This window comes from Rana temporaria, chromosome 13 (assembly GCF_905171775.1).
Source record: "Rana temporaria chromosome 13, aRanTem1.1, whole genome shotgun sequence".
Taxonomy (NCBI): Eukaryota; Metazoa; Chordata; class Amphibia; order Anura; family Ranidae; genus Rana; species Rana temporaria.
Genome location: NC_053501.1, coordinates 89,351,010 through 89,371,070, shown reverse-complemented (window position 1 = coordinate 89,371,070; position 20,061 = coordinate 89,351,010). Strand labels below are relative to the sequence as shown.

At 42.2% G+C, this 20,061-nt stretch overlaps 1 protein-coding gene across 3 annotated transcripts in view; it reads left to right on the top strand.

Moving 5' to 3' along the window:
• The window catches only part of LOC120921148 (receptor-interacting serine/threonine-protein kinase 3-like), a 59,415-nt gene extending 41,413 nt beyond the window's left edge, over positions 1–18,002 (top strand). For 2 of the 3 annotated variants that reach the window (XM_040333839.1, XM_040333840.1), the window contains 7 exons: positions 2,841–2,947; positions 8,119–8,170; positions 9,125–9,204; positions 12,599–12,650; positions 14,076–14,155; positions 16,773–16,827; positions 16,920–18,002. In XM_040333839.1, the coding sequence (XP_040189773.1) occupies positions 2,841–2,947; positions 8,119–8,170; positions 9,125–9,204; positions 12,599–12,650; positions 14,076–14,155; positions 16,773–16,827; positions 16,920–17,143 (650 nt within the window). In that variant the 3' untranslated portion in view covers positions 17,144–18,002. The remainder of the gene's footprint in view (positions 1–2,840; positions 2,948–8,118; positions 8,171–9,124; positions 9,205–12,598; positions 12,651–14,075; positions 14,156–16,772; positions 16,828–16,919) is intronic. The other variant, XM_040333841.1, reaches the window with a different exon arrangement.
• Positions 18,003–20,061: the final 2,059 nt, after the last annotated feature.

The window sequence follows — 20,061 nt, the reverse complement described above, 5'->3', positions numbered from 1 at the left end:
GCCTCCGGAGCAGACTAATAAAATATTTTAATACCCTGTGTTTTTTATTTGTGTTTTTACCACTTGTCCTCCAGGTGAATGGGTAGGGGTACGATGTACCCCATATCCATTAACTTAGGGTGGGGGGCCGGTATCTGGGGGCCCCCTTATTAAAGGGGGCTCCCAGATTCCGATAAGCCTCCTGCCCGCATACCCCGACAACCAACGGCCAGGGTTGTCGGGAAGGGGCCCTGTCCTCATCAACATGGGGACAGGGTGCTCTGGGGTGGGGGGGCCCCGCAGTGCGCCCCCCTGCCCCAGAGCACCCAACCCCCCCATGTTGAGGGCATGCAGCCTGGTACGGCTCAGGAGGGGGGGGCGCTCGCTCGTCCCCACTCCTTTCCTGACCGGCCGGATAGCGTGCTTTGGATACGGCGTAGGGGGGTTCTCCTTACAACCCATAACAGACCTAAGGGCCCGGTATGCTCCTGAGGGGGGAACCCATGCCGAATTTTTATTTAAAATCCGGCGGGGACTTCCCCCTCAGGATTCATAACAAACGCCGCACACGTGTAGAATTGGCGGGAATCCAAGTCGGATCTTCCGTCGCTTCTATGACGCGCACGTTGGAATGTGCTGTCACTATTCCAGTGAGTGCGAGATGTCGGCGAGATCTCGGCACCATGTCGCCGAGAATCAGCGCGATGCTGTCATGCTAAAAACACAATATCACAAACACCTACTGTATATATATCCTCTACACACTGTAAGTGAGAACACTGCAGCTAGCACAATCAACTGCCTGACAGATTAGGAACAACCAATCTAACTAAACTATACAGTGTATAAATATATGTGCAACTCCTGGGATGTATATATATCCTCTACACACTGAAAACTAGGAAAAAGACAATCTCTCTCTCGGTCTGACCTTTAACCAGCGCTGCAACACACTACACGAGTCCGCCCAGTAGGCGGCCTTTTATAGTGTGGGGCGTGTGCTAAAGCCCTGAGCCATAATTGGCCAAAGCCACCCTGGTTTTGGCCAATTATGGCTCTCCGTTTTTTGCGCGCTGTGATTGGCCAAGCATGCGGGTCATAGTGCATGCTTGGCCAATCATCAGCGCGCAATGCCGCAGTGAATTATGGGCCGTGATGCGTCACTCGAATTTGGCGCGAACGACACGTTTTGTTCGAATTTTGACGAACAATCGAACAGGCAATGTTCGAGTCGAACATGGGTTTGAGTCGAACGCGAAGCTCATCCCTAGTTGGGATATATTTTAATATAAAACTGATGATATACGTATGCTACATTCTCCTTTTGATCCGCTATGAAGTGCCTGTGCTGCTATACTGAACATTTCTATATGTGTGCTGTGTAGATTTTTTTTAAAGTGATCCAAAGATAGGACTTCTGTGCCTTGTATATATTAACCTTTTTTTTGTTTGTTTGTTTAAAAAAGAACAGTTTTGAGAGAAAGATAGGGGGTGCCTTTAAATTAGGGCATACACTGTATATATGGGTGTAGAATGCAAACATAGATCCAGCACTCATGTTACCTATGAAGAGAGATAATCTGCAAAACCGTGTTTGCTCTTAAAAATCTATACAATGTATTGATTCACCATAAAGGACACAATATGCAGACAGCAGATGTTAACGCATTTCAGCCTTGTGGGCCTGGTTGTATCTTTTTTTTGAGAATCAGTAATTTTTTTATATTTTTAGCAAACAAGGAGTTGCAGAATATTTCTCTTCATGATTTTAATCGTAGTGGTGCGACTGCCTTTATTCACTCGGCAGCTCTGGAAGAGCAATTGGGTTGTAGCATGTCATCTTCACTTTATTTTACGGACCAATGTTACCTATACCTGGCCAGTGGTAGGAGAAAATGCTGCATCCTTGGCAGTCAGTGGAAAGAAGAATGCTCATGTGTTGTGTCAGTGTGTGGAAGAATGCTTCATCATTGACCTCTATGGTAGGAGGTATGCCCCAATATTGTTGTTAGTAGGAGTAGGTAAAGGAAAGCTGCAGGGAGGAACAATGCTCCATCATTGGCATCAAAGGGAGGAACAATGCTCCATCAACGGTAGTCAGTGGGAGGAAGAATGCTCCAGCACTGGTTGTCAGCTGGAGGTAAAATTCCCAATCTTTGGTTGGTCAATTGGAGGTAGAATGCCCGAATGTTGGTAGTCTGCAGGTGTAAGAATGCCCAAGTGTTTGTGTCAATGGGAGGAACAAAGCCCTCCACCCATGTTACCTATACCTGGCCAGTTGTAGGAGAAAATGCTGCATCCTTGGAAGTCAACGAAAAGAAGAATTCTCATTTGTTGGTGTCAGTGTGTGGGAGAATTCTCCATCATTGACATTGGTGGGAGGAAGCATGCCCCAGCTTTGTTATCAGTAGGAGTAGGAGGAAGAAAGCCGCATCATTGGTGACCAGTGGGAGGAGGAATGCCCCAGGTGTGGTGTCAGAGGGAGGAAGAATGCTCCATCCTCAGTGGTCGGTGGGAGGAAGAAGGCTCCAGCACTGGTTGTCAGTTGGAGATAGAATACCCAATCCTTGGTTGGTCAATTGGAGGTAGAATACCCAAGTGTTGGTGTTTAGAAGGAGGAAGAAAGACCCATGCTTGGTGGCCAGTGGTAAGAAGAATGCCACAGCATTGGTGACAGTAGTAGGCATGTCCAAGTGTTAATTTCAGTGGAACAATAACGAGACATGACTTGGGTCCATGGGATCCTGGGAGTTTTGTCTTTGTTTGGCCTTTAATGAATAAAATAATGTATTTTTTATAAGCCTTCTAGCATGTTCTTTACACTGCCATGGAAATTGATTTATAATGGTTCTTTTTTTAAGACTGCAGTGAATGTACATCAGTGATGTATGAAGCTTATCAGAAGGAGGCGAGAAGTGCTGTTCGAAGTGTTGAAGATCATCTACCAAATATGGGTTCTTCAACTCAGGTACTCCATGTTGTGTGACAATGGCTGCATGTCATGTGTATTGTAAGCAATACATAGCTACAATGTTGTTCACTGGTGTTAACTTACAAGAGGAGTAAAGGTATGTGCAAATCATGTGCAAGAGAAAATAAAGGCCAAATGCACTTTCAGTTTAAATCAGCTAAATACAATTTAGGAGCATCAAAACAAAGGTTGCAAAAAATGTTATGCCTCGTACACACGACCGTTTTTCGCGATGTAAAAAATGACATTTTTTTTATTGTCATTAAAAACGATCGTGTGTGGGCTCCAGAGCATTTTTCGCGATGAAAAAAAATGTGCATTTAAAATTTAGAACATGCTCTAAATTTTCACGTAGTTTTTAAAGTTGTAGTTTTTAAAGTTGTCGTTTTTAACGTTGTCATGTTTAACGTTGTAAAAAATGGTCGTGTGTGGGCTTTAACGACGTGAAAAAAACGCGCATGCTCAGACGCAAGTTATGAGATGGGAGCGCTCGTTCTGGTAAAACTACCGTTCGTAATGGAGATAGCACATTCATAACGCTGTAAACAGACTGAAAAGCGCAAATCGTCTCTCACCAAAGTTTTATTAACACGAAATCAGCAAAAGCAGGCCCAAGGGTGGCGCCATCCGAATGGTACTTCCCCTTTATAGTGCCGTCGTACGTGTTGTACGTCACTGCGCTTTGATAGAGCATTTTTTTTTCCCGATCACGTGTAGGCAAGGCCCGCTTAACAATAGTGGGGTTAAAAAAAAAAACTAATTTTTTTTAGACCAATAAAAACAGTTGTGTGTGCGCGGCATTACAGTTACATTTTTTTCTTTTTGAAAAGCCACAGCCCGAGTAAAAAAAAAGCCTGTGCGCTGCCACTATGCTATAAATAAGGACCATTACCCTCTGTGGGGAAGCAGTGGTCTCTTTGCAAAAGTCCAACACATCCCCTGCTTATTTAGACCCCTTTCACACTGAGGAGTTTTTCCGGCAGTACAGCGCTAAAAATAGCACTGCTATACCGCCTGAAAAAATCCTTCACTGCCTACTCAATGAGAAAACACATTGAGGCGATGCGCTGGCGGGAAAATCTCCTGTCAGCAGCATCTTTGGAGCAGTGAGGGGAGCGGATAGCGCTATTTTGCCATCTTTTATTTTCCGCCTGTATTCCCGCTTTGGCAGGTCCACATTTTTCTGGCCATTCATAAAATGCATTGTGTAGGGTTAGTTCATCTTTACCAAAAACTGCCTATAAGGGGTGCCTGTAGATAAAAACAAACTGTGCAGCTTTGACTAAAGTTGGATAATGCCCTTGCTATAGGTGTACCGTTGTGGCCAAAAGTTTTGAGAATGACACAAATATTAGTTTTAACAAAGTTTGCTGCTAAACTGCTTTTAGATCTTTGTTTCAGTTGTTTCTGTGATGTAGTGAAATATAATTACACGCACTTCATATGTTTCAAAGGCTTTAATATCGACAATTACATGACATTTATGCAAAGAGTCAGTATTTGCAGTGTTGGCCCTTCTTTTTCAGGACCTTCTGCAATTCGACTGGGCATGCTCTCAACTTCAACTTCTGGGCCAATTCCTGACTGATAGCAACCCATTTCTATCATAATCACTTCTTGGAGTTTTGTCAGAATTAGTGGGTTTTTGTTTGTCCACCCGCCTCTTGAGGATTGACCACAAGTTCTCAATGGGATTAAGAACTGGGGAGTTTCCAGGCCATGGACCCAAAATGTCAATGTTTTGGTCCCCGAGCCACTTAGTTATCACTTTTGCCTTATGGCACGGTGCTCCATCGTGCTGGAAGATGCATTGTTCTTCACCAAACTGTTGTTGGATTGTTGGAAGAATTTGCTGTTGGAGGTGTTTGGTATCATTCTTTATTCATGGCTGTGTTTTTGGGCAAAATTGTGAGTGAGCCCACTCCCTTGGATGAGAAGCAACCCCACACATGAATGGTCTCAGGATGCTTTACGGTTGGCATGACACAGGACGGATGGTAGCGCTCACCTTTTCTTCTCCGGAACAAGCCTTTTTCCTGATGCCCCAAACAATCGGAAAGAGGCTTCATCAGAGAATATGACTTTGCCCCAGTGCTCAGCAGTCCATTCACCATATTTTCTGCAGAAGATCAATCTGTCCCTGATGTTTTTTTTGGAGAGAAGTGGCTTCTTTGCTGCCCTTCTTGACACCAGGCCATCTTCCAAAAGTCTTCGCCTCACTGTGCGTGCAGATGGGCTCACACCTGCCTGCTGCCATTTCTGAGCAAGCTCTGCACTGGTGGCACTCCAATCCCGCAGCTGAATCCTCTTTAGGAGATGGTCCTGGCGCTTGCTGGACTTTCTTGGGCACCCTGAAGCCTTCTTCACAAATGCAGTGGAATTTTTTTTTATGGGATTAAGTTAATTTTCATGGCAAAGAGGAACTTTGCAATTAATTGCAATTCGTCTGATCACTCTTCATAACATTCTGGAGTATATGCAATTTCAAATCTCAAAAACTGAGGCAGCAGACTTTGTGAAAATGAGTATTTGTGTCATTCTCAAAACTTTTGGCCATGGCTGTAGACCATTTACATACCTCCCAAAGCCTGACTGCAAAACTCCTAGAGATGGCATCACCTCATTCTGCCTAGTTGCTAGGACGTTGCTAAGGTACTCCCAGTCGTTCCGGCTCACCCCTACCATTACAGGAGCAAACTCTTCAATCCCCACACATGTATGGTCTACTACTTCCTCCATCGCAGTATCCCTGAGCTCAGGGGGAAGAGAGAGCATGCAAGGGGGTTTGAATTAGCTAAGAGTGTCTTAGCAATGTCCTAGCAACAGGGCAGGATAGGATGACGCCATCTCTTGGAGTTTTTCAGCCATGCTTTGCGAGGTACATAAATGGCCTACACCTATAGCAAGGAAATTATTTAAGGCTGCACAGTTTGTTTTTATCTACAAGCACCCCTTACCTGAACAGGCAGTTTTTTATTAAAGGTGAACTCTTTATTGCTTTAACAGATAATATGAGCAAGCTCCCCTTCCAGCTAGATTACGATAAACGGGCCATACATTGGAAATTTCCTAATGAGCCAGCTTAAATTCAATCAGTGGATGGACACCCTCCCAGCCGACATCCTTCAACTGAAAAAAATTGAAGGAGTCGGGCAAAACTGTTGGCCAAATAGTGGCTGCATCCAATCAGAAGCATCCTCCCTTTGGTTATTCTGACAGCCAGCAGGCCCGCCTGTCAAAATACAATAGGAGGGTCATTCATGAAGGAAAAAAATCCTTCTGGGCTGAAGTCTCCCTCTGATTATAATAACTGTATAGCTGGAAATATCCACATTCCTATGAGGCTTCATGCACACTGGACATTATATTAACGTTATAAAAACGCCAGTAGCTTTGCAGTGAGTTTTTAAACGTCTCTGCAATAGCGCTTTTTAGCGTTTTTTTTTGTTTTGTTTTTTTCAATGGATTAAAAACGCTAAACGCGTTTTTGAGCCTTTATCTGCGTTATTAGGCTTTTTTGATTTTAGAGTGTTTTTACGGCAGTTTAGAGGGTTCTCAACTGTAAGAGCGGCAAGGACGTGGAATTCTCTTCCACAGGTGGTGGTTTCAGCAGGGGGCATTGATTAGATAAGCACCTGAGCGACCACAACATACAGGGATATACAAGGTAATACTGACATATAATCACACACATAGGTTGGACTTGATGGACTTGTGTCTTTTTTTAACCTCACCTACTATGTATGTAACTACAGCTGGGCTTGCCGATCCACCATCCCAGAGCAGGAAATGGCGGGCCACATCAGAGGGCACCACGGGCGAGCAGTTGGGCACCCCTGCCATAGAGGAACCCTGTTCCTCTTGACTTCCTCTCCAACAGTGCCGCTGCAGAGCGTTCCACCTGCCGTGGAGAAAGTAGACTGCACCTGCCTACATACATCTTGCACACTGTAGCTTAAAGCAATACTGTTGTCCTGCTGTTACACGCTGCAAGCAGGCAGGCTCTTTATTGCAGAAGATGCATGTCTCTTCAGCCATAAAATATACAGTACCTGGAAGAAGACCATCTGAAGATGTCAGCTGGCAATGAAGAAGCTTGTGCATCATTGGTGCTGCTTTAATTGCTTCAATACGGCCGGTCATATATACATCCGGGTATTTAAGGATCATTACTGCAGCTACAATCATTTTTTAGAGCAGGCAATTCTGAACATTGTAAAAGTAATCCTAGGGTCTATACAGCCACTGGATTACTTTTACAGGCGCAAGGGAATCCTGCCTCTCTCCCACTGCTGCCTTTACCAGGCTCTCCCGGTCGATCAAGAAGTAAGGAGATATCTGTGGTCTCCTAGACCCTAGGTGCCTCCATAAAGAGGACCATGCATGTTTTTCATCCCTTGTGGTAGCAAAAAAGGTACAGTGTAAGAAAATAAATTATAAAAATAAAAATGCAAGTGCTTGCGTGCAAAGGCGAATGCATGCGTCAGTCCCACACATATATGTAAATGACAATCGAACCACACACGTGAGGTATCACTGCAGAGCGAGAGTAATAATCTAGCACCAGACCTCCTCTGTAAAACTGGTAACCTGTAAAGGCTTTTTAAATGTAATAATTTTATGTACTGTAGTTTGTGTGCATAATTTTAGGTATCTATTTTACCTATCTATTATTAATGGTATCTATTTACGTGGCGTGACATAATCTTTTATGTTTTACCAAAAAATTGGTATTATTTTGTGTTTACTAGAATTCATTAGAGTGTATTTTTCCCAAAAAATAACGGCTGAGCAAATACAGAGCAACATAAAAAATTGCAACACCCACCATTGTATTCTCTAGGGCCTCTGCTTAAATATATAATGTTTGGGGGCTCTAAATAATTTTCTAGCAAAAAAATTATGATTTTTACATGTATGACAGACATATCAGGTAGGCAAGTGGTTAAAAACAAAAGGCAAATTAATGATTGAGTGATGCAATTGTTTATTTGATGAACAGCATAAAGCGGTATGGTTCAGCATTTAAAGAAGGTTTGATGTTTGGTAATGCTTTTGTGTGATCATCATCTTAACATTTTTAAGTTTAAGTTTGTCATTATTAACATTTTTTTTTATATAATTTAACATTACTCTTTTTTTTTTTTTAAAACTCTTTTTTTCTACAGCAAGCTGAATCATCTGGCTATATTAGTGGAGATACAGAGGAATTTCTAAACGGTAAGTAACATGATTAAAGTGGTTGTTAACCCACTTTGCCAACTTTACACATGACTGGTGTATGGCTGATGTGTCGTCTGCCACTACCTACTAGCCCCACCCCTATTTTTTTATCCAATAAATACCTTAGGAAAGAAACACGCAACACCTTCTGGATTAAATGGCCATATGGCCCCTTTATTAACAACCATAACAACATTTTATATAAAATAATTCAATTTTATATATAAACCCAACTTTTTGTACCTGCCTTAAACTGACTGCTATTTCTAAGGTTCATGAAGGAAGGTTTTCTATTGCATCTGCTGTACCACCACCACCTAGGCATCCTGGCCCCTAGCCACGATTCCACCAGCTCAGGGACAAACTATTACCAACTTCTTGCCTGATGCAGCCCGATGACCGATAGCCCATTATTTCCATGATAGGGGGAAGGTACCCATACCGAGATAGGCCCAACCAGTTCCACACCACATACTGTATTCCTTCCAACATTCCCACCTTCAAGAACCCGAGACCAGTGCAGCCATCAAACTAGATGATAAAACACAACGTTAAACCAACCACATAGCCTCAAAGATAGGGAGGGAGGGAAAGAAAAAACTTCTTGTGCTGTTACCTCTCTCCTGCAGCCCCCAACTAATGAAACTTCCCCCTGCCCCCCGAGGATAACCCAGTACCCAGGCCGAACCCCCTATCCTTCCATTGCTCCAATGTAGGCCACCCCCCTTAACCTATACATTAACAGGAACTGATCAGTGCAATCTGCCCAGCAACCCCCAAGTCATGTGTGCTCTGCAACTAGGTTCCCTTTGCTCCGGGTCTATTCTATCCTGCTTCTTCCCTAATGACAGCTGCTCCTGTGTGTGTGTTTTATAAAAATAAAGCTATCTATACTTACCTTCCTGGAAACAGATTGCACAGTTCGGTAAATTATGCATGTTTATGTTTTAGCCCTAGAAAATAGAGGAATGAGTCAAGATTCTAAACCGTTAGACCGAAAAGCAGCTGGAAAAGGTCGAAAGCCTCCTACGGTAAGATAAAAACTAGGGCTGTGGAAATTAACGATTAATTCCTCGATTGATTGTTAATTTTTTTGATCGATCAAAATTATTTTGATCGGTACTCACCTCTCCGCCTCCGTGGATTGAGCTTCGCTGCCTCGGCCATAGGAAAGGCTGCGGCTTCGGCCTAGCTCTGGAGCGTCGGCCATCTTGGTCCACCCGGCGGCGGCCTAGGTGAGCTCCTGGAGCAGCACGCTGACGTCATCCCCCCTCAACTGCTCGTGGATGCAGACGGAGGAAGTCTTGCCGGCTTCTTTTCTGGTATGCTGGGGGAGATGTCTATTACAGTGAGGGAGATGTCTATCATTTACAGTGGGGGAGATGTCTATTACAGTGGGGGAGATGTCTATTACAGTGAGGGAGATTTCTATCTATTACAGTGGGGAGATGTCTATTACAGTGGGGAGATGTCTATTACAGTGGGGGAAATTGCAGATATTACAGTGGGGGAGATTGTGGATATTACAGTCTTCTTTTATAATTAATTTACATTTTTAGTCAGTAACAGCCCTAATAAAAACACATTGAAAATTCTCACCAGTGCTTAGTCTTTTGGAGGCTTTAATAGGTTAAAGGAAGGGTGTTTGGGCCCAATTTACACCTCTGGAATCAGACTTCTGAAGGTAAAGTGGATTTTTACACTGAGTTATACAGCTTCTATCTATGGATTACTAGAGAGCTTTGGCAGGATAAGGTGCAATAAAGTACTTACAATGTCCTCCATGTACAGGTACTGTTAGATAGCATAACAAATGACCATCAATAGTCATTATAAGCCAGATACAACTGGGCTAAATTTCTGTAGTGGTAAAGGCAGCCTTTGTTATTGGTTCATTTTTGACTTACAAACATGACCACTTAGGAAATATAGTAATGTAATATGTAAGCTGAAATGCAGGGTTGTTACTACACTGGAGCACATACCCATGGTCTTCTAATGAGTGCCCTGGGTCTCCTTTTCTACTAGATATGCCATCATTCCAGGTATTATTCTTTTGACAACCACATTTTAATCTCTGAACTTCGGTTCTAATGGCCAGATTCACATAGAACTGCAGCGGTGTAACGTATCGTAGTTACACCGCCGCAAGTTTTCATCGCAAGTGCCTGATTCACAAAGCACTTGCGACTAAAACTACGCCGGCGGCCTCCAGCACAAGGAGGGCCAATTCAAATGGGCGTGTGCCATTTAAATTAGGCGCGCTCCCGCGCCGGACCTACTGCGCATGCTCCGTTTCCTAACTCCCGCCGTGCTTTGCGCGCCGTGACGTCATTTTTTCGAACGGCGACGCGCGTAGCGTACTTCCGTATTCCCGGACGTGTTACGCAAACGACGTTAAATTTTAAATTTCGACGCGGGAACGACGGCCATACTTTAGACAGCAATACGATTGCTGACTAAAGTTAGGGCAGGTCAAAAAACTTGACTATGGACGACGTAGCGAACGCGAAAATCCGTCGGGGATCCGCCGTAACTGCTAATTTGCATACCCGACGCTGGTTTACGACGCGAACTCCACCCAGCGGCGGCCGCGGTATTGCATCCTAAGATCCGACAGTGTAAAACAATTACACCTGTCGGATCTTATGGATATCTATGCGTAACTGATTCTATGAATCAGTCGCATAGATAGAAACAGAGATACAACGGCGTATCAGGAGAAACGCCGTCGTATCTCTTTGGTGAATCTGGCCCTAAGATTGTTTGTACCTTGTATATTCATTACACTTCTTAAAAATGTTATATCGTTTTTAAAAAAAATTATAAGCAATGATAATACATGTGGTTTTTATTTTCAGTCACATCATCATATGTAATAAACTTACCGTTATGACTGTTTAAGATCAATTTTCTTTTTTTAAATACCCAGATCTGACCCAAAGACCAATGACAAGCATTCCAAAAATTCAGATTACATAATATTCTAAGGTCTGGGTATCCCTTTTATCTCAAGCTTGGAAACCTTTTCAGAAAAGAGCCATAGTGCTAGGGGGGTAATGAAGCTTTTAACCATTAAGAAAGCAAAAGGAAATGAGACGGGACTAGGAAGATAGGGGACAAAAATACTGTCTCTGTCACTTTTTGTCATGGTATTCTTCAAGTGCCAAACCAATCAAGATGGCCAAGGGGGCCTTGAGTCTTTTAGGACACTAGCAATACCCAATGCATACTAAAAATAAATTGGGGTAACTACATTCTGATATTTATTTTGCTAAAAATTAAGTACATAAATGCACTGAATGTTTACATTTGCTTAATTTTGCTTTGTAGGCTTGTGGGACTGTTCATTAGAGTGTATTTTTCCAAAAAAATAACCGTTAAGCAAATACAGAGCAACATTAAAAATTGAAACACCCACCATTTTATTCTTTAGGGCCTCTGCTTAAATATATATTGTTTGGGGGCTCTAAGTAATTTTATAGCAAAAAAATTATGATTTTTACATGTATGACAGAAATGTCAGGTAGGCAAATGGTTAAAAACAAAAAGGGAAATTAATGATTGAGTGGTGCAATTGTTTATTCAATGAACAACAAAAATCGGTATGGTTCAGCATTTAAAGCAGAGTTCTACCCTAAAGTGGAACTTCCAATCATCTGATCCTGTCTTTGGCAGGTATCCTTTCCCACTTCCAGGAGTCGGCGCCACGGCCAGTGACATCACCACAGGGCTCCCTCCTCTTCCCCCGGTCACTGGGCCAATAGGAGAGAGGACTGGGGCCTTGCACATGCGCAGTAGGGTTCCCGGCGTGAAGCCGAAAGGCTACACTGCCAGGTTCCCGTGCCCGCAATGACGGCAGCAGCACCCGACAGCTGATGGAAACACCAGCTGCGGTGCCGACATTGCTGCACTCCAGGACACTTAAGTGTCCGATTATTAAAAGCCAGCAGCTGCAATATGTGTAGCTGCTGGCTTTTAATTATTAAATTTTTAAAATTCAAAATTAAATTTTTTTCAAAGTCCAAAATAGAATGGGGAGAAGGGTGACCGCTCCGATAGACCAAAAGAATTCTCTCACCAAATACAAAACCCTGGGTGCCGGCAATGCAATGACAAAAATTGATGAAGAAGACTAGGACAGCCGCACCCCAAAAAAGCGTTCCTTTTTAATAAAATAGGTCACAAAACTATTTTATTAAAAAAGAACGCTTTTTTGGAGTGCGGCTGTCCTAGTCTTCTTCATCAATTTTTGCATATTTTTTTTTTGTCCGGAACACCGCTTTAACAAAGGTTTGATGTTTGGTAATGCTTTTGTGTGCTCATCAACTTAACATTTTTCAGTTTAAATTTGTCATTATTAACCAATTTTATTTTTACAATTTAACATTACTCTTTTTTTTAAACATACTGTTTTTTCTACAGCAAGCTAAATCACCTGGCAATATTAGTGGATATGCAGAGGAATTTCTAAACGGTAAGTAAAATGATTAAAGTGGTTGTTAACCCATCCTCCTTCTTCCCTAATGACATCTGCTCCTGTCTGTGTGTTTTATTTAAAAAATGCCTTATTTATTGTATTTCACAGCCGTTTCCCTTCGATCACGTGACCCGCCGGATATCTCCTTTGCCCGACTGACATATGCAGTGGGCGGGGGCCGAGATTCCCCTGTTGACATCAGCCAGGACGCGAGGAGGAAAGGAGAGAGAGAGAGAGAGAGAGTCGGCGGGTCACGTGATTGCGAGGAGCCGTTCTGAAATTCGATAAAAGGAGATTTTTTTTAAAAAACACACAGGAGCAGCTGTCATTAGGAAAGGCTTTTGTAAGATTTTAAGAGTTATGAGAGCAGCAGGAGTTGCGGGGGATCCAACAGGCCGGGAGGGAGGGGGGAGAAAGCATAGAGAAGGACAGGAGATACAGCGAATGACGGAAGGCACATAAACTGACCATGGTGTCAGGGCTCAGCAGCCATGAAGTACTGTGGTGAGTTTACATAGGAGAAACTGGCAGGATCAGCAGGTATTTCAGGTGATACAGAGGGCCAAATGACACAGCACAAGCACTGTGCTATATAACATGCTTTAAAGGAGCAGGATCCATTATTTTTTTGGGGTTAACACACGCTTTAACATATATAATAAATTTGCAATTTTTGTACCCGAACCAATGCAAATTCCATGAAAACTTCTGCAAGCTCTAGCAGCTTCGTGAGGGATTATTCTGACATGACTAATAATATATGGCCTTATTGGTATGTTTAACCCAGTGTTTCTCAATTCCAGTCCTCAGGCCCCCCCAACAGGTCAGGTTTTCAGGATTTCCCTCAGATGAAAAGGCTGTGGTGATTACTAAGGCAGTGAAACTGATCAAATCACCTGTGCAAAATAATGGAAATCCTGAAAACCTGACCTGTTGGGGGGGCCTGAGGACTGGAATTGAGAAACACTGGTTTAACCAAAACATTCTTTAGTTTTGCTTGGGTTACGGAAGGGTTAAATATCCATGTGTCGTTGTTATTGCTGCTTTTGTCTCACTGGGAGATTTCCCTTTTAATGCTTACACTGGAGGTGAAACAGGAAATCGCTACAAAATTAGGGAAATTACACTCTTAGACATTTGTCACCAGAACCGGTGTCCCTGTTAGATTTATTCTCACCTCTTTCTGTAATGACAACTCTAAAATTGGTGGATTTTTCCCTCACTTTCTGTCTCAGTGATAGTGGTCAACAGGACAAATAGAAGGGTATATGTCTCCATCTGGGACACTGATAGAAATAACCCTATTTAAAAAAAAATGCCTTTAAAATTACAAAAGTTAATTATTTGGGAGCTATGTATATCTACCTTTCTGGAAAGAGATTGCACAGTTCAGTACATCATGTATGTATGTTCATGTTTTAGCCCTAGAAAATGGAGAAATGAGTCAAGATTCTAAACCAATAGACCGAAAAGCAGCTGGAAAAGGGCGAAAGCATACTATGGTAAGATGAAAACGCATTGAAAATTCTTACAAGTGCTTAGTCTTTTGGAGACTATAGTAGGTTATTCCTTGTACACACGGTCGGACTTTTGACCGTGCAAAAGCCTGCTGTGAGTCCGCCGGAAGTCCGACGGAAAGAAAGAGAACATGTTCTCTATCTAAGGTCCGTCGGACTTCCAACAAAAAAAGTCCGATGGAGGCTACACTTTCTGTGAAAAAAAAGTCCGGCCGTGTGTACGGGGCATTAAACTACTAGCCGACCGCGCACCGTCATTCTACGGCGGCAGGTCGGCTCTCCTGGGCGAGAGCACGTAGTATAACGTCTGCTCTTTGAGCCGCCACTAGGGGCGCGTGGCTCGATCGCCGCCGGGCACCCGCGATTGCTCGTTACAGAGCGGGGACCGAGAGCTGTGTGTGTAAACACACAGCTCCCGGTCCTGTCAGGGGGGGGGGAATGCTGATCTTCTGTTCATACAATGTATGAACAGAGGATCAGTGTTTCCCCTAGTGAGGCCACCCCCCCCCCCCCCCCCACAGTAAGAACACACCCGGGGACATACTTAACCCCTTCACTGCCAGTGGCATTTTTATAGTAATCCAATGCATTTTTATAGCACTGATCGCTATAAAGATGCCAATGGTCCCAAAAATGTGTCAAAAGTGTCCGCCATAATGTCGCAGTACCGAAAAAAAATCGCTGATCGCCACCATTACTAGTAAAAAAATATATTAATAAAAATGCCATAAAAATACCCTCTATTTTGTAAACGCTATAACTTTTGCGCAAACCAATCAATAAACGCTTATTGCGATTTTTTTAACGAAAAATATGTAGAAGAAAACGTATCGGCCTAAACTGAGGAAAAAAAAAGTTTTTTTATATATTTTTGGGGGATATTTATTATGGCAAAAAATAAAAAATATTCATTTTTTTCAAAATTGTCGCTCTATTTTTGTTTATAGCGCAAAAAATAAAAACCGCAGAGGTGATCAAATACCACCAAAAGAAAGCTCTATTTGTGGGAAAAAAAGGACGCCAATTTTGTTTGGGAGCCACGTCGCACGACCGCGCAATTGTCAGTTAAAGCGGCGCAGTCAGGAATCGCAAAAAGTCCTCTGGTCTTTGGGCAGCAATATGGTCCGGGGGTTAAGTGGTTAAAGGGAGGTTGTTAGGGCCCAATTTACACCTCTGGAATCAGACATCCAAAAGGTAAAGTGGATAGCTATGGATTGCTAGAGAGCTTTGGCAGGATAAGGTGCAATAAATAACTTAAATGTACAGGTACAGGTTAGATAGGATAACAAAAGATATATCAATAGTCATTATAAGCCAGATACAACTGGGCTAATTTTCTGTAGTGGTAAAGGCAGCCTTTGTTATTGGTTCCTTTTTGACTTACAAACATGACCACATAGGAAATACAGTAATGTAATATGTTAGCCGAATTGCAGGGTTGTTCTAGACCGGAGCACATACCCATGGTCTTCTAATAAGTGCACTGGGTCTTCTTTGCACTATATATGCCATCATTCCAGGTATTATTTTGTTGACAACCAAACTTTGATCTCTTAACTTAGGTGCTAAGATTGTTTGTATCTTGTATATTAATTTAATAAACTCTTGAAAATTGTATATAGTTAAAAAAAAATATATATATATATATATATATATATATATATATATATATATATATATATATAAAGCAATGATAATACATGTGGTTTTTATTTTCAGCCACATCATCATATGTAATAAAAGTTTAAGATCAAATATATATATATATATTTTTTAAAACACCCAGATCTGACCAATGACAAGCATTCCAAAACTTCAGATTACCTGACATTCTAATGTCTGGGTATCCTTTTTATCTCGGGCTTGGAAACCTTGTCAGAAAAAAGCTGTAGTGCTAGGGTGGTAATGAAGCTTAAGACAAGGAAGGCAGCAAAAATAAATGAGAAGGGACAAGGATGGGATGGGGGACAAAAATACTGTCTCCACCACTTTTTGTCATGGTATGCTTCAAGTGTCACAACAATCAAGATGGTCATGGGGGCCTTGAGTCTTTTAGGACACTAGCAATACCCAATGCATAGTAAAAATAAATTGGGGTAACTACATTCTGATATTTATTTTGCTAAAATCTAAATACATAAATGCACTGAATGTTTAAATTTGCTTAATTTTGCTTTGTAGGCTTGTGGGACTGTTCATTAGAGTGTATTTTTCCAAAAAAATAACCGTTAAGCAAATACAGAGCAACATTAAAAATTGAAACACCCACCATTTCATTCATCTCTAACCTTTTCCAGATCACCCACCTTCACAGTTCAGATTGCACACTGCTTGTAGAGTTCACCCCGCCCAATTGGTGGGACTTATTGATCACTGTTTTGTTTTGCTTTTTTGTTTGTTTGTTTTTTTTGTTTCACGCCCTATCCCTCCATACCCACACAGCGCAGTTATTATCATTCATTTAATTTGCTTTCACTTTTGGCTAGGACCATTTTCAGATAACTGCAGCAGTGCCCCCTAGGTTTAGAACATCGATAGCGCGAGAGCCCTTCCATTGCATAAATGCACTGAATATTTACGTTAGCTTAATTTTGCTTTGTAGGCTCGTGAGACTGTTGGAAAAATCAATACGAATAAAAAAGATATCTCCAACACAGGTCTGTAAACTCTTATGTACAGTAATGTGAAGGTAGTAAGCATCAGTGAAAGTATGTGCTACATTTCTAATATTGACTTGTCTTCCCCTCAGGAGGTGTTATAAATAAGCTTGCCGGCGTTCTTACGAATCCTGGTGGCTACAAAAAGATCACAGGCAGGTTGGCCAATGAACTAATTTCAAAAGAAAATCAGCAAAAGATAATTTCCTCTAAGCACCTGAAAGACTATGACACTGCAGCAAAAATATTTCGAGAAAAACTGAGAGAAGAGCCTCCACCGATTTTACCATTGTTAAAAAACATCTTTTATTCATGATCTATATTAAATATTACAGAAGGACAGTTGCTAAATGGCCAAAGTGGTTGAAAGGAAAATGACATGAACTACAGTTTTCCTAAGACTAAAAGAAAAAATCTGCAAAGAACTATTACTAAGGTTAGAAAACCTACAGATTTGTCTATGGGAGTCCAGAGATGTCAATTTTAGGGGCGTGACCACTCCTACTTAGAATTGCATTGCTGACAAAGTCAACGACGACGGCTTAGCAGAAATATTCAATACAATGTGCTGCACGACTTATCTTGGACTTGAGTGGATGTTAAAGATAATCTGTCACTTTCTCCATTCAAGGCAAAGTGACAGGTTCTTATGAAAAGCTCACCCACCTCACCTCTTAAACCCATCCTTGCTGTACTCCCCCCCAACCCTGTTCTTGTGTTGGAGCCATTTCAAATGCCTTGTTCTTTTGGATATGGAGGAGCATGAAGTGTTTGGGCCTGAGCTGCCAATCACTTACCTGAAACACTGTTAACATGTGGGAGGGAACTTGGTCACCAACCCTGGGTAGATTTCAAGACTGCCTAACACAAAGCTTACACAGGATTAGGAACCATGAGGCAAGCATCTGGGGGGTGAGCTACTGGGAGAACCTGTCAGTTTGACCAATTCTCTTTAAGCTCAAGGTTTAGTAATATTTATATGAACCAGGCCTTGTATATTTAACCTTAATAAGATTGAGTATTGTACTTTTTTTTAATTTGCACTAACAGGGCAAGATTTTAGGGGTCTACCCTCTTCTTCTAGGCCCAAACTAACCTACTGTTTAAGGGTAACGTGAAGTATTTTCAGTGATTTGAATATTTTTTTAAATAAATAAACACATAAATTGGATCAATCTGAAGTAAACAATTTTATCAATGCATACTAATGAGGATTTTAAAGTGCTACACAAATATTTCCAGAATCAAATGGCTAAAATATAATGATTTATTCACAATATCTATTAAAATGTTCAAAGGCACATTGGGGTTGATTTACTAAAGGCAAATAGGCTGTGCATTTTGCAAAGTGTAGTTACTTCAGAGCTAAGTAAATGAGGTACATTTTCACTTTGCAAAGAATACCCAATCATGTGAAAATAAAATAAAATAAAAAAAGCATGTTTGCTTGCACGTGATTGCATGAGTGAAGTCAACAGAGCTTCTGTTCGTTTACTAAGCCCTGGAGGTTCCCCTGGGGGTTAGTGTTGGTGTTAGGGGGTAAGGGTTTTCCCTTGAAGAATAAGGCTAGGACTCCGGAATTCGAACAGGACTTCCACCAGCGGTCAAAGTTCAAAAGGTGGGTTCCCGGAGGTCAAAGGTCACGAGACGTGGCTGACCAACCCCCACCAAAGTGTACCGCTTACCCCAACTAAGTCAGAGAGTGAACAAGTCGGTGAATGAACAAGTCGGGGAAAGCGTTTAAGTCTATTTGCCTTTAGTAAATCAACCCCATTCTTTCTGTCCCCTAACCAGGGATGTAGCATGTACAATATGTTAAAATCACAATTCCTTCCCTGATTGGACTTTCCCTAGGTGTCCAACCCCATGCTGTGCTACAATATACGTCAAGTAGTCCAGAAGTTTATTTTTCTTGACACAGCAGGATTTTCTTTCTTAATATGTTTCATGCATAACATATTGAGCAGAGAAAGGAAATGTTATCATTATCATATGTGTTTTCCACTTAACCTCCCAACCATATAGAGGGAACAGGGTAGACAGGGAGACATTACCTTCCACATTTTGATGGGGGGCAAGGATGGCCTTCTGGAAAAAAAAAACGTCCGAGGACCTGTCACTGTGGTACAGTTTGCAGAACGGGGCAGACTCCACTAGCTGGATTGAGACCATCTGTAAAGCCAGCTATATTTCCAAGCGGACATTGAGACGCTGAACATGGGGGTGTCTTGGTGCATATTTCAAAAAGATGGAAGTTGTAAGAAAAGAAATGGCTGCACATCCAGGAATTCCGATTGCCTTTTATTGTTCAAAGTAGGGTTGTCCCGATACCACTTTTTTAGGACCTAGTACAAGTACCGATACTTTTTTTCAAGTAGTCGCCGATACCGAATACCGATGCTTTTTTTAAATGTGTCCCCAAATGCAGCCATGTCCCCCACATATGCAGCCATGTCCCCCACATATGCAGCCATGTCCCTCTAGCCATGTCCCTCACATATGCAGCCATGTCCCTCTAGCCATGTCCCTCACATATGCAGCCATGTCCCTCAAATATGCAGCAATGTCCCTCTAGCCATGTCCCTCACATATGCAGCAATGTCCCTCTAGCCATGTCCCTCACATATGCAGCAATGTCCCTCTAGCCATGTCCCTCACATATGCAGCCATGTCCCTCACATATGCAGCCATGTCCCTCACATATGCAGCAATGTCCCTCTAGCCATGTCCCTCACATATGCAGCAATGTCCCTCTAGCCATGTCCCTCGATGCGGAGGCACGATGCGGCGGCAGCGGCGGGGGGGGAAAGGGGGGGAAAGTATTCTATTTAGGTATCGGGGGTATTTGCGCGAGTACGAGTACTCCCGCAAATACTCGGTATCGGTCCCGATACCGATACTGGTATCGGTATCTGGACAACCCTAGTTCAAAGTGATAACACCAAAAACAGCAACACGATGTCACGTGACCTTGTGTTGGTGTCTTTGGTGTTATCACTTTGAACAATAAAAGGCAATCGGAATTCCTGGATGCGCAGCCGTTTTTTTTCTCAATAAATTTAAAGTGTAGCGCTGTGTATGTGAAAAATGGAAAGAACCATTAGTTATAAAATCAACATAGGTGAAAATATAGAATATGACAGTTCCATATGTAGCGCCTGTGTACTTTTCAGTACAGGTGCTATACTAAATTTAGTGGGGAATGAGAGAGTTACTTGCTCTCATTCATTGATT